This window comes from Diplotaxodon limnothrissa, linkage group LG13 (genome assembly GCF_057381915.1).
Source record: "Diplotaxodon limnothrissa isolate DT_005_m linkage group LG13, D_limnothrissa_male_GT1.1, whole genome shotgun sequence".
Classification (NCBI taxonomy): domain Eukaryota; kingdom Metazoa; phylum Chordata; class Actinopteri; order Cichliformes; family Cichlidae; genus Diplotaxodon; species Diplotaxodon limnothrissa.
The window spans coordinates 8,191,437-8,215,094 of record NC_140608.1 but is presented as its reverse complement, the minus strand read 5'-3'; the positions used below and the strand labels follow the sequence as shown (position 1 = coordinate 8,215,094).

The window sequence follows — 23,658 nt, the reverse complement described above, 5'->3', positions numbered from 1 at the left end:
CGCCATCTTACCCTCCGACCATACATATATTACTATATAATATATATAATATATAAATAACAAAATGTAAATGTAAATAATTTAATGGATAAAAAACACACTGTGTCAGAGCACACAATAAAAGTCACAGGGTAATTGAAGCTGCACTGGTTATTGTAGCTACAATTCACATTTCAAAATTTAAGAAAGGTAAATTGATAGAGCAAGCTAATAGCATTTGTAATTATATACTGCCATTCAACTCAAAACCCAAACAGATGTTAATGCACCAGTGCCCTGACAGTACCGACAAGAGTTATCCCTGCTGCAAAAGTTTCTCTGTAATAAGTACTCACACATGTGTTGTCATGATTTGTCTGTACAAATGGACACAATACTTATTTATTTTTAATGTTCCATTTTACCTTCTCCATCCCAGAGGAAAACACTGGAGTGGGACTGGCTCTGTTATCTCTAATCATCAGCACTACAGTGAAAAATAAGCTAGCCATTTAAATTAACCAAGAAAAGAGACATCTTATCTGTCCTGATATACTAAAAATGAGGTTGGCAGACATGGCGCCAGTCTATCACTCTAACCTCTAATAAGCAACATGAAGCAGGATTTAGTCTGTAAAACTGTGTCAGACAGTGGAAAAAAAAGAAATGAAGGGGAATAGAAACGAACAAAACGGAAAAGGAAGAAGAAATACAAAATGAAAATGAGTTCACCCCATTTCTGAATAGAAATCATTGCCTTAAGAAAACCAGAAGTAAAATAAAAGCACTCAGTGATCAGTTTTTCTCCCTGTTATTTGCTATTCATGCATTTATACTAAGACTTTTAATACAATGTACAGTGTGTGCCACAGTAGTTTGATGAGTGCAGTTATTCAAGCAGCAGTATAACCCTTCCTCTCTTTTTATATGAATTATTATAGTAAACGACTACATACAAAAGGTGAAGAAAGGCAGATCCATTGAGTCACTGTATACAGTGTCGACTTTAAAAATACTGTGAACATATGATGGTGTGACATGCAAATTTGCAGGCTAACGTAAAACGTAGGGCACTGGTTCTGTTTTCAACTCATTAAATTTACTGAAAAGTGAACAAAGAGCAGATGATTTTGCACATTTAAAATCATATCACCGGTTATAAGGGTGTTAACATTTGTTCAGTATTATTTTTATGATGGATTGAAGCATGTAAGAGAAAATACATTCAGGGATGAAGAGAATATCATCCACTTTTCATCCAATTATTTGAGACTCTCAGAAGGATTTACTTTTGTCAGCACAGTGTGGCAGTCAGACAAGCATAAGTGGGTACAGACAGTTTTAATGCTTTTCTTTTATGCAGACACTTGTGAGAAAAGGCAATTTGCACATGATAACAGTTGCACAAGTTACAGGATTACAATGCTTCTGTGATTTATTTATTTCTGACTATGCAACTTTACCAAACTAAATAAATTGGATATGGTTAATGGAGCTTCAGTAAGCTGTTAATTTATCAATCAATTGTCAACTGAGGATTTTCAGCATTAACAGGTGTCTGGCACTGCTTACAGGGGCCTGTGATTGAACGTATGTAAAAAAAAAAAAAAACTTAATTATTACTTTCCATATGTAATAATTATCTGGTGAGACCACAGACCCAGCAAAAATAATTAATTTTAATTGGCCCAGAAGTACATTATGATATAACATTTAAAATAAAGGTTACCTAATTTGCGTTTTAGTTTGTGAAATGATCTTTATCCACCTGTGGGTTACAACCAAAGTAGGTACAGGAGATTGGAAAACCAGCACAGGAGCCAGAAAGTGAGTTTCCCGAAGCTAGACATCTCAGAGCCTGGCAAATGAATCGCTAGATCAACAGCCCTATCAACCCCCTGTAGATCTATTGTTGGAAAGAGAGACGTGCCCTTTAGAGACTATTTAATGTCATTTCTGCCTCATGGGTCTATGAGAAATAGGGTTGAGGATGAATAAATCAGCGATCAATAAATGCCTGCTTTTTAGATGGCCGTGCAACAAGCCACATTAGAGCTCATGTGAACCTACTATCTACTATCATGAATATCAAAAGTCACAACATTAAAGGGTGATTTTATCCAGACTAAGCGACTGATTTAACAAAGGGAAATACACCTGGATCCCTGGTGTCTAAGCTTGGCTTGGTCAATGCAACGTTGCCAGATTTGGCCGGATTATGTGCGCACAGACTCGGTCTGATATGGTGCAAAGACTGCTCCAGTTAGCAGCACTTGGGTAGGTTTTAGAAAAGTGTTGGCAACTAGAAGTGTTAACATGTACTTTCTTCTGAATCTGGTGCATTTTTACTTAAATCTGCCAAGAAGCTAGTCTCCAGACATACCAGATTATAACTGCTGATGAAAAAGTCGTTTTAGTATCCTGGGGAGGAGTTTAAAACATGCATGTACTGTACTGTAATAACCAGCCAAATTACCAGATTCAGCAAATGCTGTGCATTTACATTGTAGCAAACTGAACTCCTGTTAGGACTCAAAACGTTTTTAGATTAAAGTATGTTCGTAATATCTTCTAGTTTGGAATCTAGCTCCCAACAAACATTTCTTAGGCCGCCATATCATAGATTATTTTCATTGCAAAATAGGACAGTTAGGAACAGTGTCAACGGGAACATCAGCACTAGCTGCTGCATGTTATAGTTCCATGACTAACACTGCAACCATAAAATTAAATGAAGAGAATTCAAAGCAGCCCTTTTAAGAGACTATCAAGCAGATATACAGTAATATTTAATGTAGGGTAATATTTTTAGTTTAAGTGTGTTAAAAAGTGGTTCCGAATAATACATTAACACCAGCGCTGTTGCTGTAGACACAATCGCGAATAACTACTGCATGATACATGCAAGATAGTGGCTTGAAGGAATAATTACATTCAAATGAATTGACTTTTCTCTATGAGAGCTTCGTGTAAGCTGGAAGTCATTAGCAATATCTGCTTATAGACGAGCTGACACATCAATAAGAGCAAACTGGGAAACCAAAACAACAACAACAACAACAACAACAGCATCGATCACTCTGCATCAGTTCTAGATGGTGGAGAAAACTCACAGTAGCCATCCAGGAAATAGTATTTCAGTCTTCATTACAGTTTCTAACCAGAAAGATGCCTCATCTAAGACCTATCAGGCTGGGAAGAAAATGGACTGAATGCAGATAAATGATGATGGAAAGGGAGGAAACCAGGGCTGAAAAATGAGCAGAAAGGGTTAGTGAAGAAGGGAAGAAGTGACCAGATTGAGGGAAGGATGAGCAGGATGGGAAATGAGAAGAAAGGATAAAAGGGAAGTAAAAGGGACAGAATGGGGATGGCTGGCAAGGGTGGAGAGGGGTTGGCATGGACTCACTTTTACACCCAACTTGGGAAAGAAAAAGTACAGCAAAAACAGGAACCTGCATCATATTGCAGAGGCATTCTAGTGTGGTATAATAATTAGTGTCGTACAGAAAGAGAGTGGAGCGGTAGATGAATTCATGTCTGTTTTCTCAGAGTAAATGGTTCTGCCAGCTAGTGAACACACCGGGTAATGAACAGCAGCACTGAATGCAGCTGGCACCCCATTATCTGACCTTGCTGTCCCCTTGTGCCTCTAATGATTTTGAGATATAAGCGTCCACATGTTAGCTTGCTCTCTGGCCTCTGTTCTATGTTTGCCTGGCTGTATGCTTGAAGGTTTCTGAGATTCAACAAGGATCTCAGACAGATAAACAGGCTGTACAGTGCATGTTTATTATGGAGTGCACAGTGTGTATATATGTTCCTCTGGGTGTCTGTCCTCCTAGCTAATGCTAATGACCACATTATGATGAATTGGCTCCATGATTTCTGTTAGGCTGAGTCGTGATTAAATCTTCATTACCGCTTCTGGTCAGTCCTGCTCTACATAGATTGCCAAGAAACTCAATTCCTCTTCATTCAAGAAGAAGCCCCTGACTGAATCAGGACAAACAGCGACAAACAAATTACAGCTAAGAAAGGAGAGCACAAATAATGCTCTCAATCTCTCACTTCAGCTCTACCCCGTCGCAAAGATCAAACAAGTTTTGCAGTAAAAAGTCCAAAATCAACTTACAGAGCCTGATGGAAAACAGGCAAATGTCTGTGTCCGTCATGAGAGATGGTGTGTTTTAATAATAACTCTAATAATAAAAGTATATTCACACACACACACACACACACACACACACACACACACACACACACACACACACACTTTTTATTTGAATTCTTGGATCGTAGAACAAGCCAAGATGGTTGGTGTGATGAAATGGATGACTATAGGAAAAAGAGCAGTTTAATTCCAGAGCTCCAGTAGAGGGCACCCAAATACCTGGCACCTAATTGACAAGTAGTTAATCCCTGTGACCACAGCTTTCAGGGGTTTACGTACAGATGAGTATCTGCCCTGCATGTAAGTTCATTTAATTCACCTCCTGAACCAAGAAATAACGTTTAACTTCAGGGCTTTGAACCAAAGAATAAAGATTGGGAAGTGACGATACAAAACCAAAAGACAAGTGGACAGCTTCGATGGAATATTTCCTCTAGCAAAAACCCCCAAAGGACCTTTAAGATATCTGATAAAAAGGTTTACCAAGTTTTGATTCTCATGGACACATATCCTAGAGGGTCCTCGCTGGTAATAAGTTAGCCACAACTGTTACGTGCGATAAATAAACATTTACAGAAAATAAACTGTCAGGACAACAGTTTTCCTTGTTCTGAAATTGACTGCCTAAATATAGGTGATTTGAAAAGGGGCATTTGCATGATGACAGTTTAATTTTAGTTACATTTCTCTACAGCCCTCAACTAAGTAAACACCCAGCACTATTCCAATGAACTAGCTTGTGTTCTAATGTACAGAATATATGATGTTGTGAAAAGAAAATGTTGCAAAATCCAATATATTATTCTGTATAATATATTATATGCTTACTTATGGATATGAAAAGGAGAACACATGTCCTAATAAATCTGATTCTGTGTCTCTGTTCTTTTTCCTTTTGTTTTACTGTCACAACTTGCAAAACAATTGCCAAGTGTTTGGTACATTTTCCAGGACTCAAGAGACAAGTACAATAAGTATACATAAAATTTTCCAGACTGACCCGTTTCACATCTTTCCCAAATGTCTCGCTGTAGCTGGTCCCAAGAATCTCAAACTGTACATGAGAATTAGAGCCTTCGGCACGGAAATCCATCAGTCCAGTCAGGCCACTTATCCGCCCCTGTTGAAACAACAGCTGAATGTATTAAATGTGTGAGATGTTATGAAAAAGAAAGGGAAGAAGCAGCGGTAAGTCCTGTAAGGTGTGTGCTTGTGTCTACGATCTAGGCAAGTTTACAGGTATTGGAAAAAAAATAATAACAATAACAACAAATAGCCTACACATATTCTATTACACAAAATAAATATCTTTGCACATAATATTTTCATCAAAATTTAGTTACATTAAACAATTGGTTTATTTGATTAACTTGCTTTATAGAATAGGCTCTGTAGAGAAAAAAATCAACTACTTTTAAAATAAAAAGTCGTTTAACGAAAGCTCAGATGGAGCTTTGTTGCACAGAACTGTATAAATTTAGAGTTTTGTTTACCATCCTTCATTCCATAAAATGTATGCAACTTCTAAGATGATAAGCCTTAACCTATGAATTCCATTCCACAAGACCTTTAGGTACAGTAGGAGGTTATCAAAAACAATTTAGAAAAGTTCAGCCAAACGTTGAGTTGTTGTGAAGCACTAACCAGTCAAAACGCTGTATGCATTTTAGAAAGAAGCTTAAAGTGTAAGAGAAAATTTAGTTCACTTAAATCATGTCATATGAATGACATAACATAACAATATGATAGCCGCTACAATGAACACCATTTTTCTTTGCCGTTTTGTCATGCTCAACTTGGTCATTTCCTCTCACACTTAAGATTAAACCAGCATGACTCTCTGCAACAATGAAAAATTCCATTATCAGATTGAAATGGATGATATCGAGCCACTTTCTGCTATAATACGCCTTATTTCAATGAGGGAACAGAGACGGCTGTACGAGCAAAGGCGTCAAAGCCCAGAATCTTCCACAAAATAAAAACTGGTTTCATTTTAAAAATAACTGAATAGTTCATTGCACCATTCTGTCTTTTGAGTGTAAAAATCCCCTTTATAGATGCTAATGCTTCTCATAAATTCTTCATTATGCATTTCAGACTCTTAGTCATATGTGACAAAAAATACTCCATAAACAACTGCTATTAGAAGAAGAAAAACTAGAAGGAAACAGCAGTGTCTATATTAAAAACAAGCCAAAACCAAACAAAAAGCAACAGTGACTTCAATCCCAAATACCTTTTGAATAGTGTCCAACATAGACCATCCTCCATTCCATGGCTTGGTAGACTTCCTCATGCAGTTAAGGCTGGCCATACTGTGCCACTTCCTGTCCTCAAGCTTCCTATAGAAGGCGTTTGCCAGCATCAATACGCTATCATACAAGTAGAGATTGGACACCTGATGAGGGAAAACAATAAAATAAAATAAAAAAATATTCTTGGTTTCTTCTTTGTGACACAGAACAGCACACAAACTCAGCATACCGCCAAGAAAACAAATATTAGTTTTCAGGACTGCAGGAAATATCACAGTGTCTCGGTGCTGAAACTCAAAGCAGTGGCACACAAGTAAAAAGTATTTGTTTTTCATTCTGGTGAGGTGGGCTGTAAAAAAAGAAAAAGGAAATATTGTTGGTGAATAATAAACTCTTGCTTCTTTTGTCTGACAGTGGGACACCACAATTATACTCCCTTGCAGATGTGCACATGGACATATTATACTATGCTCTTTTCTGCTTTGAATCCACAGCCATACAAGAAACTGGAGGATGCCCACACATTGCCTCTACGCCTTTTGATGATGACAAGACTTTCGACAGTTGGACCTCTTTTTGGTGATGAAAAGAAGACCGGGTTGCTTACTTCTTTCATGACTGTCCAAATTTATGTTTGCAGGAAGCTTTCTACTTGAGCACTGAAGCTGATTTGCTGAAAAATGATGGTATTTGACTTTTTCCATTTGTGAAACAATTTCCATGAAACACTCAGGAGGCGAAGGTCATGATGCCACTGCAGTCTGATGCCAAAACAACAATTGTTTCTGCTTCGGTAATCACATGCCTAATGAATTCAGTGTCCCATTCAATTGCAGTGTGTCGTGTGAGGAATCATGTCAAATGCTTGCTGTTATAGTGTGACAGTGGATTTGATAGCTCCTCTAGGTCAAGTCAAGTCAAATCCTCCCACAGCAGAATATCCAGAGAGGCAATAGTAGCTGCCACTCCAAGCAGCGGCTTCTCTGTGGTAAGACATCATGTAAGTTAACTCCCCAAGGTCACCGAGTCAGAAGCTAAGTCCAGGTGAGATGCAGCTTGATATCTCTGGATTTCTAAGGTTACACCACAGCTGAAGCATTGAAAAAGGGCTTATTAGTACAGTAAAGCACTGTACTTTACTCACTGTTTAACAATTCTGATGAATGCTTAAAACGGCCATTACCCGTTATTTAACCCTCTTTCATGGTTTTGCCATCTGTCTGGAGTACGGATAAAAAGGAATGTGAACATTTCAATAGCGCTACAGGGAGCACAGCCATTTCACTCCAGATGGATGGATTGATCAAAAGTGTGAGAGGTGTAAGGAGCCCCTCTTAACTCTGCATTGAAAGCAATACGTGGCTGGGTGAGTGAGGTTACTTTAAAGACTCAAAGAAGAGAATGACATTGTGTAAGGAAGACAAGAAAGCCAAACGGCGAGTCTTCTACACTGACCCTTCTTGTCACTGATTGAATTTACCTTTCCTCTGGTTGATAAATCCTTAATACGAATCAAAGGCAGCAGAATTTTTAGAGCATACCTTTTACTACAGAAGCCTTTATTAAGCTTGCAGTTTCAGATTTTATTAACAAGTAATGCACTGATTTCGGGTTTACAGTAATTTGGGTTCATTGCCACTTAAATTTATTTGCGTGTTATTAAAACAACCCTTTTCCTTCATTTAAAACAATAATTTGCTCTGTTCTGCCAGTTAGTCTCTAGACACACTAAGCTGCAGTCATTGATATTCATGGGCATTCATGTCCCTCATAATTATCGTACCAAGGGAGTTTAATATATATTCTGTTGCATGCATAATCAGTTAGTATTTGTATTCATTGGCACTTGGCAGATGCTTGTACTTTACACTATGGTTGCATGCGTATGCTGTACCAGTCACTACAAATACCGGGGAAAATTTGTGTAAGTAATTACGTTCAGATCTTTATACAGGCAATTTGTGGTAAACACAAACCAGAAAAAAACACATCTTGCTTCATTTATCTGTCACTGGTACTGGATGAAGTATATTAAATAAGTTTGTTGGTCTGAAGCACACATTTATTATCTTAAAAGTATCCACAGCAAAATGTATAAGGCAAAAAAATAAAGTTAACAAAAAAGAACAAGCATGAACTTGCTATCAGTCTAAAACCCACTGTGACAATGTCCATCACACTGCTACTGTTGTGCATCTTTAAAGGCTCTTAATTAAACACATGTGTTTCGAGCACGCTCAGTATTTTCATTGACAATGAAGGTTTAAGAGCAGAGATTTTTCTTTACCTGTTTTGTTACTTTTTCCTGATTAAAGGAAAAAAATAATAATAAAAGAAACCATCTCCACTAAAATCTGCTGAAATCGACTGCATTCAAATTGACAACAGGTACTTATAACCTTTTACAGTCACCTCAAGCAAACGATAAGGAACCATTTAACACTCCAATATGCCACCAGTATTTGGTCTGGTTGTGCAAAATTACACACTTCATCACACTGAGAAAAAGGAAAAAAATAAGAGTGGTTGTTTATATAAATAAGCACAGCATCAGTATGGGACCTAATAAATGTTTATACACAATATAGTAGAATGTATTCACATGTATGTTTGATTAAGGAATCACGTCAACCTTCCACTGTCTAAATTAAATAATAATTCACATGGCTTCAAATCATATTGCCTTAAGTGCATTTATGCAGTTTTTTATTCACCATTAAAATTTTTATAGATATTTTGTAGAATACCTGATATTGATAAGAATCTTCAGAGTCCTGATTTATGGAGCCAGGCATTAGTATAATAGTCCTTTAACTTACTCTAAAGAGTATTTTTTTTTTAATTTTGTTTGTCATATTAAACAAGACTAAAAAAAAAAGTTAATAGATTGTACTGCATTTGTTAAACGGTAACGTGCAGGTCAATATAGTCTGAGTGACAATCTTGTAAGGCTTCAAAAGTACATATTTCAGTATATTTTACCTCCAGGGACTGTAGATAGCCTTCCTGAGGGTCACAGAGCAGAGACGAGATGCGATGATTGTTCCTCATACAGCGAACATTGGTATCCCTCCACAACGGGAAGATCTGACGAATGATGGTCATTCGCCCCAGAGAGCTGTGAACTAACTCCATGATGTCTGCATCGCTCACCTCCTAAAGGTGAAAATGACAAAGCAGTTTAATTCCCCCTTTCCACTGAATACAAGTTATGAAAAGTCACATATTGTATTAGATTGTGACATTTGCACAATGTGAAATAATGAGATAAACTGTGGATTTTAGTGGAAATTTGAATAAGATAGAACTTTGGAGGGGCTTGACTTAAAAATGGATAAATGGTGAGGCTGAAATGTAAACTTATTTGGTCATCTTCATTTTAAGAATGTCAATTTTCTGTATCAATTTATAAATGTTTAATGTTTAACCAAAGCTTAATTCATCAAATACGTCTGTTAAATAAACCAAATTAATTAAGTTAATGTTTTTTTCTATTAAAAAAAACACAAAATATTTTAATAATTGTAGTCATTTCAAGATTTAAACACCTTTTTTAGCAATTAAAGACAGACTTCATTTTCTACAAAGCCTTCTTGTTTTGCCATTACAGAGTCAAATCAATGATCATTTGAAGTATATCCATCACAATAATAGTTCAGGTCCTCTTCTATGGGGGATACTTGTGTGAAGCATCAGATCAATATTCATGAGACACTGAGCTGCCTACTAGTTTTCAGAGCCAGACAATCGTCAATGCTGAGGCAGACAATGAGTCTCCGGGGAAACACTGAGTTCATATGCCATCTGACAATAAAGCTGTGAGGTTTTGTCGGGTCAAGACTCAAGTATCCCCAGGTCCCTCACCAAACACCCCTCAATACATGCTCTTTATCAGTTTTCCTAATCAGACATTTTGATCTACCTCTTTTGCATTGACCTCCCTAAATTATTTTTCTCCTGCTGGTTTCTGTCCAGACTCAGTGTTCATTTCTCAGGGACTCTGTCATTGTATAGGCCCTTTCTTCTTTCAGCCTAATGTGGTTTTCAATCTCTTATTATCTTCCCATCACTCCTAATAAGTCTTTCTTTGTACCTTTACCTTACTTTACCTGACCATCAGTCTTGTTCCTTCACTACAAATTGTCAGTCCAAATCTGCCTTTTTACAAACTGCCTTTTGCTTTTCAACACTGTTCTTCTTACATATACCTTAAGTCAAAAACACATATTGTAAAAACGCAATGTGGTGAGCACGCTGAACTTTTTTCTTTTGTCAATTTCCCAAATATCTTTTGTCTCATTGGTGATTCTAGCTCATCTATTTCTTTCCTATGACTCTTTTTTTTCAGACTCTTCACAGCCAGACAAGTGGAACTGATGAATATTCACGAGTTGCCAGGACACTTTAATCGGGCAAATTATGGTTCACAACATGGTTCACAGAAATGAGCTCTCCCATCCAAGTTAATAACTTTTAGTGTCACCTAGTCCAAGTATTCTGTCACCATCACATGTGACATTTATGTCATAACCTGACCTGGCTGTGACATTTCCCAATAGGACATGGCTCATGAAACATGTGCCTTTTAAACTTTGAGGAGAGATATTACACATATTTCAAGCAAGCGGACCGCAATGGTCATCTGAGGGATGGATTGAACCGTTAGAAGGGTTATTAATCTCAATGGGCCACTCTATGTGATTATAGTAGCCTGTAAGTCAAATTGCAATATTAATTCTGATGAAAAAAGATAATATACAAACTACTTTTAAACTCTACAGGTGTCACAAAATTACTTCAAGTTGTTAAAGCCCCTTCAAAATAACCCTATTAAATATTAGAAAAAGGGAATAAAGTATAGCAATGTTTCAACGACCAAAACATATTAATCAAATCAAGTCTATCTGACAGAAAGCCTAAATTATCCTCTTTGTGCTGCTCATTCTATGTTATTAATCCCTCACTAGAAATATATAAAAATTATAGCATTAATCTGACAATCATTTAATTAACAGTTAAGGTGCTCTTTTAAAGCTGCGGGTGACTAAGCTAAGAGGAAATAGGAGTTAGACATGAAGCGCAAAGCCCCGTGGTTATGATATTATTTTGAGGTGTTCTCGTCAATGAACACGCACACCTTTTTATGTCCTTTGAATACATATTTGAGGGAGAACAGCTCTCAGTAGCTAGACAGACAATAATATTATTATATTATGAAATGATCTAGTGATATACATGAATCATTGCTGCCCTGCGGTCATTTTATATTAGAAAAATAAAGGTAAACATCAGGAACACTGAAATCCAAAGAAGTCTTTGCTTATCTGTTACACATTGACCGATGTTATCAGAAACGGAGATTTCAATACATAAACATCTTCTTCTTATACATCAAAAAGAAGATATGATGATACTGTTGAGAAAATTGTACAAAATTGAAGATTTTCTAAATTAGATACAATCCTGTCCTCCAAAAGCTGATCGTTAACTGTGATACCTGGAATCACACCAAATACTGTACTTTCACAAAGAAATAACTTATTTACTTGTGACAGCGACGAGAAACATATTACATTTATTTTCATTTATTTGAAAAATCATATGTAATCAAGCAAGCAGCATTACGATTATTTATTAACAATGTCGAGGACCGAATAACATTAGATATGTTATTATTTTAGGGTCACTATGTAGAGGGAATAATGTGGATAACATACAGTAGCTGTGCTTCAGTTAACTGCAGCAGTTTGTGAAGATCTAAGAGTTAAATCTTCAAATTGGTAAATTAGACCAATGATAACTAAACAAGGGTTATATTAGGCTTTATTAATAATGATTTCAAGCGCTGGCAGCAAAAAGTGATTTGCTAAATAAACCACAACAGCTTATTTAATGACACTGTATCACTTCCTCAAGTAGATGAAAGCAGTTATTTTAAGCTGAGACATACCAACAAAGTTTTTTTTTTACTTTTTCAAAATAGTCGAGGATGCAAACACTAGGGCATCCTATGGTTGGACACATCATGTCATTTCTGCAGCTTTGGTGAGGAGTTATGGAAGCAGAGATTGCTTGAGTCATTATTGCATCTTTGCATGAGTTATTATTTAATGGTATAGTAATTCCATTAAAAAGGCTGATTAATTAGAATAGGTTATCAGAAATGTGACATAAGGTGGGATGATATGTAAAGAGTAACAACGATGTATTTATTAATCTACTGTTTTGTTTTTTCATTATCATTTTTTTTTATAGGGTAGCACAGCTGTGTGAGCAATCCCATTTAGTTAACAACCGGTGGTGTAACCCTGCCAACATAACAATCAAAGAAAGGATTTGTTGCCCGGACACTGAACTGTGTGCTGTTGGACTCAGGCCGTATTATTTACCCAGGGAATTCTCTCACGTCATCTTGGTGGCTGTTTATGTTCCCCCCTCTGCTAACCCCACAGCTGCATGTGACACTATCCACTCTGCCATAGCTCGGCTACAGACTCAGCACCCGAGTGCCTTTATTGTGATCTCGGGTGACTTCAACCATGTATCACTGGACAATACACTACCAACATTCAAACAATATGTGGACTGTCCCACCAGGGGAGAGAAAACTTTAGACTTACTGTATGCTAACGTCAAGGATGCATACAGCTCCTCCTCCCTCCCCCCACTTGGTAGGTCAGATCATAACCTGATTCACCTCACCCCCCGCTATGTGCCAATTGTGAGGAGGGAACCTGTGACCACCAGGACTGTTAGGAGGTGGTCAGAGGAGGCAATAGCGGAACTACAGGGCTGTTTCGAGGTGACCGACTGGGAAACACTCTGTGAGCCTCACGCCGAGGACATCAATGGGCTTACTGAGTGTATCACAGACTACATAACTTTCTGCACCGACTCCATTGTTCCAGCTCAGACTGTTCATTGTTACCCAAATAACAAGCCGTGGGTGACTAAGGACATCAAAGCCCTCCTCAACAACAAGAAGAGGGCTTTCAGAGGGGGCAACAAAGAGGAGGTGAGGAAGGTCCAGGTGTTACTAAAGGACAAGATCAGAGAGGCTAAGGACAATTACAGGAGGAAGCTGGAGTGGAAACTCCAGCAGAACAGCATGAGAGAGGTGTGGAGGGGCATGAAGACCATCACTGGATTCAGGCCAACCAACAGCAGGGGAGCTGAGGGAGGTGAGAATAGAGCCGACGAGTTGAATCTGTTTTTCAATAGATTCGACACCACAGTGTCTGCTCCCACCCCCACAACCTCACCTGCAGTCAGCCTGGAATCCAGAGCCACACCACTGTGCCAGCCTCTCTCTTCACATGTTGCCTCCTGTGAGATTCCTGACACCCCTCCCCCACCCATCACCTTCACTCAATACCAGGTTGAGATGCAAATGAGGAGACTTCACTCAGGCAAGTCTGCTGGACCAGACGGAGTGAGTCCCCTCGTCCTCAAGGCCTGTGCCCCCCAGCTGTGTGGAGTCTTTCATAAACTGTTTATGCTGAGTCTGAGTCTGCAGAGGGTCCCGGTGATGTGGAAGACATCATGCCTCGTCCCTGTACCAAAGACGCCTCGTCCCAGTGGCCCCCAGGATTACAGGCCCGTGGCACTGACCTCCCACATCATGAAGACCCTGGAAAGGCTCATCCTGGACCAGCTGCGACCCATAGTAAGACCACATCTGGATCCCCTTCAGTTCGCTTATCAGCCTCGTCTCGGAACAGAGGACGCCATCATCTACCTGCTCAATCGTGTCTACACCCATCTGGACCAGCCGGCGAGCACTGTGAGGGTCATGTTTTTTGACTTTTCCAGTGCTTTCAACACCATCAGGCCGACCCTCCTGGGTGATAAGTTAGCAGCGATGCAGGTGGATGCTTCTCTGGTGTCCTGGATTGTTGATTACCTGACAGGAAGACCACAATATGTACGTCTCCCACAGTGTGTGTCTGACAAGGTGATTAGCAACACAGGGGCACCACAGGGGACTGTCCTCTCCCCCTTCCTCTTCACCCTCTACACCACAGACTTCAGCCACTGCACAGAGACCTGCCATCTTCAGAAGTTTTCTGATGACTCTGCGGTGGTTGGATGCATCAGCAGGGATGATGAGACAGAGTACCGGGCTGTGGTCGACTCCTTTGTCACGTGGTGTGAGCAGAATCATCTGCAGCTCAACGTGGCAAAGACCAAGGAACTGATCGTGGACTTCAGGAAGACCAGGAAACACTTGACCCCTGTTTCAATCCAGGGGGTCAGTGTTGACATTGTGGAGGACTATAAATACCTTGGAGTACACATTGACAATAAACTGGACTGGGCTAAAAACACCACAGCACTTTACAGGAAGGGCCAGAGTCGTCTCTATTTTTTGAGGCGACTGAGGTCCTTCAACATCTGCCAGAAAATGCTGAGGATTTTCTATGAGTCTGTGGTGGCCAGTGCGATCCTCTATGCTGTTGCATGCTGGGGGAGCAGGCTGAGGGTCGCAGATGCCAACAGACTTAATAAACTGATCCGTAAGGCCAGCAATGTTGTGGGGATGGAGCTGGACTCCCTCAAGGTGGTGTCGGAGAGGCGGATGCTGTCCAAGATAAAGACAATGTTGGATAACACCTCCCACCCACTCCATGACATGTTGGTCAGTCACAGGAGCTCGTTCAGTGAGAGACTGAGATTACCGAAAAGCACCACTGAACGACACAGGAAATCATTCCTGCCTGTGGCCATCTCCCTGTACAACGCATCCACTTAACACACTGTTTGCTGCTACAACTACACATGTTTCTTTTCCAAATATTTATTTATAAGTGACTTATGTATGTATGTATGTATATATATGTATATATTGTACTATTCTTAGTTAGCGTATTGTCTGTCTTGTCTTAATGTTGGTTTAAAATGGAGCACTGTAACAAAAAATAATTTCCCCCAGGGATCAATAAAGTATTCTGATTCTGATTCTGATTACACAGACCATTGTTCACAAGGCCAGTAGGCCAAACTATAGGCACAGTGCAAGCCGGAATCATCACTTGTGGTAGTGCACGTTTCATTGCTATGATGGAACTTAAATTGCAGCCTGGAGGTGCTGTGTGTCTGTATGTAATTTCAACTGCCCATTTATTAACCCTGATGACATAAAACGTCTGTGGCTGTAACTGCTGTAACATTTAGATAAGGTACTTCATAAGGGAGGTCTCTTGTCTGGGGTCCTTTAGATTTATGACCATGGCACTGGATGTCTCCTGTAGTTACCATTTCTGGGTTAATAGATAATTTTTTGACATCCCAATTAGGTTTCTGCATGGATGCTCAACATGCTTAATGGTAAAAAGGGCTATAACATAAAATAGATACATACATTATTATATAGCCTTTTGTACGAGAAATCTAATATTTGAAAATGTCTAACCAGGTCGGAAATTCAATAAATACAACCTGAGGTGAACAATAACGTGTCATTATTTAACAAAGATGAAGCCGAAATGCACAAACAGTGTGTGAAAAACAAAGTATAGTCCGTCATTCAAAAGCTTGTGCAATCAATCAGCATCATTTTCTGTCTGACTTTATCAATGCCTCACATCATTGTGGAGAGATTTTGGTCCTCTTTTATCTCTTTATGACATAGTTTGAGTTCGTTGAAGTTAGCAGGCATTCATTTATGCACAGTACTTTTAAGGTCCTGCAACAACATCTCAATCAGGCTGAGGTCTGAACTTTGACCGGGGCATTGCAATACGTCAATTTAAAAAAAAAAAAAAAAGTGATAAAAATGTAATTCATTTGTAGATACGGTGCTGTGGTTGGGGTCATTGTCCTGACGTATGAACCAATTTTGCCCAAGCTTTAGCTGTCAGACAGATGGCCTCACATCTGACTCTAGAGCAGTTTAATATACAAAAAAAGTTAATGAGCCACTTAATGACTGAGAGGTGCCCAAGTCCTGTGGCTGTAAAGCAATCCCCAATCACCCTCTGACATTAGGATGAATTTGCCTGTGGAATTGCCTTGATTGCCTTGTTTTTCACAATGATCCTTCCTACTTTAGAACTTAAAACCCATCCCAGGTTTATGGGATTAATCAACCCCTTCTCAAGGACGACTGTAGATATCTTTCGTCTTTGCCATAATGCTAAAACATACCAAAACTTATTTTGTCCTAGAGGTGATCACACTTGCTGATCATAAATTAAGTGGATGCATTTGATTAAAAACACTCATCTGCTGCTTTCCCTCTCTATGCATGTGCAGTAAGAGTATACTTAGTTTGCACACACTGTTTCTGCATTGTGGCTTAATTTCCGTTAATTAAATAATGACATGGTGTAGTAGTTCATATTTTGTATTTTTAAGTTGTATTTGACTAATTTTAGGACCTGCTGAAAAATAGATTTTATTTATTCTGCCATGATACATTAAACCTTAGAATTTGAAAAGGGTATATTTTGTACCATAACTGTATATTTTTTATGTTGCAAGTGGCCTCTTTGGTAATCCACCTCCCAATCTCACAATCTTATGTGGTGGTGATTATGTCCTTAGAATAGAGTTTCCATCTCAGTTGCTTGATAGGCAGCTACTCGAGACATCAGTCACATTATGACTGTCTTCCCTGAATCTGTCTGTCACAGCAGGCACAACCACCTAATCCATCAAACATTCTCAAGTGTCACCATCTTGGCCTTTGAAGGTAGAAAAAAAAAGAAACAACGACAAATCCTCCCAGGATGCACAATCCATTTGAGTCGACTAGACGGTGTCTGAGGCAGACAGCCTTCGGTGTGCTAGCAGCTGGAGAAACCTGGTTTAGTGGGTGGTTTAGCGAGACACCAATGCCTATCATCTCTTTGCCCTCGTGCTCACATCAAGTCCTATTGCACTTCTTGCACAACAATTTCAAAGCTTTTCACTTTTTTTTCTCTTGAAAGATTATGTTGTTAGTTCATTTGTGTTTTCAGCAACTTCCTTCATCCCAAGGGCTCATGATCTCTGTGCCATTCAAACCCACTCAGCTGGCTGGAAAACACAGTCTAATCTAGAAACATTTGCAATTGAAGGATGGGCATATTTGGCTTCTCATTTGTAAAGATGTGATTAATTTTATTGTGCTATACAATACAATTCAAATCTTTAATTTTGATTGTTGTGAAAACCCAACAAGTAATCTGAAGATGGTCAACTTGGAGTGTAGAAAGGCAACTTTGTAGAATTTTTAAAAAAAAGAAACACATTAATTAATGACAAAAACAAGTACTTGTGGTGGCAACGATTATAATTTCTGTGTCTACGACTCTTAAAATTCTGCATTGCAAACCAGGGATATCAAAAAATTCTCCCTGCAAGCTTCTATTGCATTTTATGATTGACAGATTACATTCTTTGTGCCACATGCTCTTTGACTGTGTGAGGTCTAAAGCCTGGCAGAAGCATGAGTAGCTGATGGAGGCGGGCAAGCAGCGGTGAGCCTTATGATCACCTGGTTAAAATGTATGCCACAACTCTGTCATGACCAGCTGAATAGTACCAACTGTCTGCAGGGACTGATGGTGCATTCAGAGGAAAGATGTAACAGGCCTCTGTTATTTCCCCGCAGGATTTTGTGATTGCATCTAGTCAGGCTAAAAGGATTTTCAGATTTTGAGAGCAGGAAACAGTATCTAGATATACTGTACCCATGTAGCAATGAGGATTACAGAATTCACCTGCAGCTGCTGAAAAAAGTGATCCCTAACAGATGCAGTTTTTTAAAATTACTTTGTTTCACTTCTCACGCGTATGAATGAATAAAAAAAAAAAGAAGAGTGCACAATCTTTCTGCCATAAGCCATGTAAGGAACTTCACAGAAATCTAATCTCAGGCTAATGGAAACAAATTAGCTTTGCACCTTCCTTTAAATCCCTTCCCCCTTTCGAGATAACCAGGCAATGCGGGTAAATCATTTACACATTGATACATACCTAGATTCAATTTGCAAGGGATTTTTGTGTTGTGTTGTTGCGAACAGTGTAAGATGAGGGAAAACAGGATTTAAGAAAATGATGGACTTGATAGCAGCTCAGTTTTCATGTGATTGTTATATAAATGAGAAGTCTTTGGAGGCCAAGAGCTGGGGGAAGCCCCCCCCCAAACAAAAAAAGAGCTGTCAACAGTGGTAATTGAATTTGTTTTGGTTGAATTTGCAACGTGTCTGTGTTATTCTCATTTCAAGGTGATCTTCAGCTTTATGGGCAGTTTATCTTGAGTGATTATATGAAAAGCATGGAAGGTGGAAGCGAGAAGAGAAAACAATAAACAAAAAATACTGGGAGTGTGGCAGGGATAGAGTGGAAAAAACAATCCTTACTGTGTTGCAACAGAAGGGAGAGGGAATGGAAAATTATGTTGTGAGAAAGGGATATAGAAAAACGAGTGAAAAAATCAAATGATATATTTCATAGTTCAAAGACAAAAACAGGCAAATTGGTCTTTTTTTAAAACACATCCCACAGAGACATAAGTCTGCAGTAAGCCGCATCATATCCACCATTAAGTGAATGCAGGAGAAATTAACATGCCATTAGTTCATACTATTCCAGAGTCAGATGCAATTAAAGCTAATGTGTGTGGAGTTCTGTACTAATTGACTGAGAGCTATGCGTGAGTTTGGTTGTGAATACTGCTTCAAATTGCAGCTCCCATCACATCCTCATGTTGAGACTACAAAAGCATGTCTGATAATATGAATGGGATAATATGAGCTGCCAGATGCAGAAATGGTTTAAAAGAACTCCTGCTCTCATTAGCTGTCGTAAGTCAATACTTTAGTTATGTTAATGCTGAAACGCATGGTCAAAATGCGACAAGGTCATTATTTTCATAAAAGCTCATTATAGTCTAAAATTGGGTAATTTAGGCTGCCAGATAACAGAAGCTTTTCAACACACTAAGCCTCATTAACTTTTGCAAATCAATATTCAAGCTACAAATATCTTGCACTTTGAATTTTTAACTAAAGCATAAATGATAAGTGTTTTATTCTAGTTGGTTGGTCTAATGTGTAGTGCATCCAAAACGCATTTTCAGCCTTTATATTACGAGTTATTTGCCAAACAATTAAAAAACCCCAAAAAAACAGCTTTTCTCTCTCGACCTCAGTATCACAATCTCTGTAGAAACGTTGCCTAAATAATGTGGCTGTCAGGGGAGCGTAGATACATTTATCACGGTCTGCGGATTATGAATCAATATGTGTCATGTTTTGGATTCCAGTGAAATGTTTCAACAAGTCAGGGGGTGATGTTTTATTAAAATTCATTGATACCCCCTTGAAAACGAGATGATGCATGGTATTAAAAAAGTTTAAAGACACATAAAATGGACACTGATATGCATGTCCCTGTGTGTATGTGTGTTGTATAGGAATTTCTTTCACTTATGTATTAATCACGTTATTGTAATGCCTTGGTGCCACTGGATTTTAACATGTCTTACACTCATACTTAAGACAAATGGTAGGGGGTGTAGTAAGGATGTTGGGGGAAACAGGAACTCCAGAGGACCAGTCTTTTGTCTCTTTGAGGACTCTGGGAAGTAGCAAGGGAGTGTGAACCTTAAGGTGTGAAACAGCTGTGTACTGCCTCTTGTTCCTGGAGAAGGTATTTAACTGAGGGCCATGTTAGGCTCAGTGAGACTCTGCTGACCCTGCCCCGCGGTCATGCAGGGGCTCCATCAAGCTTGGTTGTCTGTTTTTTGTGTGCTTTGGATTAAAGAATGTTAGCTACCGCTCACCGCTCGTCTGCAGGCTTTATTTAAGTGGAAAACTTCCACAACAGTGTGTACTGTAAGCGCTAGAGGTGGAGCTGCTGGGCACAGTAAGCCTAATATTTCAGGTCAATTATCTGGGAGAAACCTTCTATTTAACATCTTTCAACCACAGCTTGTTCGTAGTGCCGCTCCCACCCTCCATGCTACGACATCTCCAAATAATTGTGAATCAACTCAAGTGCAATCCTGGGCACTAAAGCTAAAGAGGCCACTTTTCTGTATTCACAAAGTGAACCTGAGAATTTTGGTACCACAGACACTTAGCCTTTTTAGGTCAAGGCGTGCAGAGCAATGGTACGGTGATGGGAAAGAAAGACAAAACCTAAAGTGCCCATGCAAAGCTCATTTACAGGTTTGTTATTTTTCCTATGGATTTTTACTAGAACAGCTTTTAATACCAAGGCACCACCTCTTTTCACATGCTATCTGAAGCATTAACTGCTTTAATGTGTATATAGCTGTATTAAAGTACTGTGCAGGTCAGGCAATCACATAGCATGGTAGCTTTGGCCACATTAGCATAGCAGTGAAGATATAGGAACTTTACTTTGTTGTGTGAACATTACCATCAGAATAAAAGTATTCCCCTTCAGTTTCTGAGAGGCCGGGAATACAAGAACACTCTTCTATTTACTCTTACAGTCAACAGAACATTTGGTGTGCTTTGCTCACAGCTAATACATTTCAGAGCTAGCAGAAGCTGCAGCTGTCTGCATCTGGATTCAACTGAGGCAGCTGCTCATTCTTTGAATGTGTGGCAAACTAGCTGCTAGGTGGGCATTATGCCAGCGGGTTACACAGTGACATAGAGATCTAACGGAAAATGGCCCAGACTACAAATAAGGAGTTTCAGGTACTTTGGAGGCAGTGGAAAAGAATTACCTCATTTGGTGTGGACTTTAGAGCTTCACAAAAAGCTATATAACTGAATATATGTTACAGGAAAAACATAATGTAGGGACTTTTAAGCGAGAACAGTTATACAATATCAAATAAAGGCCTAGTCCCTCAGGCACTCAGGATTAAATCAAATGATGTGCTGCTTATTTAACTCTATATGAAAGCGTAGTGAAGGCCTCATAGGTCTCACATGCCTTGGGAACATGTGAGAGTGCTGAAAGAGGCATACTGACATGAAGGTCTAAATTCACTCAGGTGCATGCAAGTGTGTTTTGGCCTCACCTCATTGGCATAGACCCAGTGGCTGTCCTTGGATGCCAGGTTTGTTTCCACAGCCTGCAGTGATAAATTAAAGGAGAAAGAGAGAGGAGAAACAGAAAGAGGAGGACAATTGAGGAACCAAGTGCACAAATTCATTGAGATCACACAGTAGTCCATGTAAGTCTCTTCTCAGGTGTCTCTGGAGCTTAATTTGTAAATCAAGACATCCTCAGACACAGAGAGGCTGCAGGTCCAGTGTGCAGAGAATACAACTAAACCACACAGCCTGTAGCACATTGGAGCAACCAAGCTTTTTAAATAGCGCTGTGCTGTATTTTTACATTGGATGTGAGAATGAAGCCTGCAGTACAAATGCACATAATTTGCCCACTGCAATGGGACCTCTTTCAATTGCCATAATAATTTCACATTCCCTTTTAAAACACAATAATGACACAAAAAGGGAGCTCGTGGAAGTAGGTGTCATTGTTGGATAGAAATGCATTACCATGAGATCTTGTGGCACCAAAGGGAGACTAGAGGGGTAATGAGTTGAGCAAATAATGATGTAAGTATCATATGTAATGTCGTGTTAATGCTCAGACAGAAAGACAACCAATAAACAATTTCAAATATCATATTCTCGTTATATATTTTACTTAGATGGAGCCACAGTTTTTCTCATTTATTTTGAAACTATGTTGATTTTCCAAAAGGGCAGATGCTGCATTGAAAGCACGCAGCTTTTTGCCACAGTGCAACAGTATTTAAATTTTACAGATAGTCAAACGTCAAGTGGTAGAAACCTTATTTAGCTTCGATGCATAATGGTTGCTTTGTGACTTTTTCCATTTTATTCACACTGAATGGAATCAGCTGAATACAAGGGCGCACGTCTACATGTATTAATCTTTCCTCTTACCCTGCTGCTCTGCAGTCACAACAATACGTTCTCTGCCTGAAGTCTAAATGGAGTAACCAATATGCACAGCAAAGAAGACTGCTGTTAAGGTAGTTAGAGCACAAGGAAAGTGTAACCTGCAGTTAGTGATGTGTATGTAAAAACAAAGAACCACCTAAAATCTCTGGGAAAGATGAAAATGACTATTCTTATGAATAATGAAGTCCCTCCATCGGTCACAAGTCTGAACACATCTGTCTTGCTTAACACATCACTGTATGCGCTCTTCTGCCAATTGATGTCATTAGTTTTTAAAGCAGAAGACCGATGCTTGAACATATAAAAGATTGAGCCCTGTGGTTTTACTAAACAACACCATGCTCATCAATAATAGGCGGTGCAGTGTACAGCTTCAAAAGCTGCTAATCAATCTTAAAACCTTGGAAGCCTCATGATTTTATTTTAATGTTCCTCTCATTGCCAAATTGATCTCATCAGACTGTAAGAGGACCATACCAGCACACAAGAAATATTTACCTCCATGACTAAAATACTTAAAATGAAAAAGTGGGGCCATATGCCTTAAAAAATTACCTTGAAATCCAAATGGGTATGCCAACATTATCAATGAATGCCACAAAACACCAGACATATGGCGGGTGCAATGGTCCACTGGAGATTTATGTAGAAAAATAGTGCTTCTAATCACTTTAAGTGTTTAGTTTCCTGTTTGACAACATATATGAAGCTTTTTCCTCAAAAATGTTCATATTTTCACATATAAAATGGTAAACTTTACCCTGTTTACTGTAGATGTGCTGGTCACTGACAATTTAATATTCAGATCAAGACAATTCAGATCGTTGTTACTATTGGACACTGCACATTAAATGGGACTAAACGAGGATCAAGAATTAAACTATTTATAGTTATAAACATTCAGAAGGTTGGTACAGTTTTCTAATTACACATTTCACATGATGGTGATGAGGGCAGAAAAAAAGTACCGTAATTGTCGGGCTATAAGCCGCTACTTTTTCCACAAGCTTTGAACCCTGCGGCTTTTAGTCAGGTGCGGCTTTTCTATGGATTGTCCATGATTTTTGTCATATCGTAAGACGATTTGTTTTGTTTGTTCCGCTGTTGTACGGCACTACGTTGCCTGGCGGAAGGGCATGTGATCAGACACACAGTATCGGGGTTCAAGAGTGGTGTGTTGGTCACGTGTCCATCCGCCAGACAACATAGTGCCGTACAAGTAGCGCGAAAAACAATGCGAAAAGCAAGTTATGCTCAACTCCACCGGTGGAATCTGACAGCGTGGAAAAGTGTGAAAACATCAATGATCACCAACGGATTTCGAAGGGCTGAATGCTGC

The 23,658-nt window shown here is 39.1% G+C and overlaps 1 protein-coding gene across 3 annotated transcripts in view; it reads right to left on the bottom strand.

Moving 5' to 3' along the window:
• Positions 1 to 23,658, bottom strand: part of grid1a (glutamate receptor, ionotropic, delta 1a) — a 305,904-nt gene that overhangs the window by 29,912 nt on the left and 252,334 nt on the right. For all 3 annotated transcript variants that reach the window (XM_085369740.1, XM_085369742.1, XM_085369739.1), the window contains exons 5-8: positions 21,401 to 21,454; positions 9,394 to 9,567; positions 6,393 to 6,554; positions 5,154 to 5,273 (exon numbers count right to left, since the gene is read on the bottom strand). In XM_085369740.1, coding sequence (XP_085225866.1) covers positions 5,154 to 5,273; positions 6,393 to 6,554; positions 9,394 to 9,567; positions 21,401 to 21,454 — 510 coding nt within the window. The remainder of the gene's footprint in view (positions 1 to 5,153; positions 5,274 to 6,392; positions 6,555 to 9,393; positions 9,568 to 21,400; positions 21,455 to 23,658) is intronic.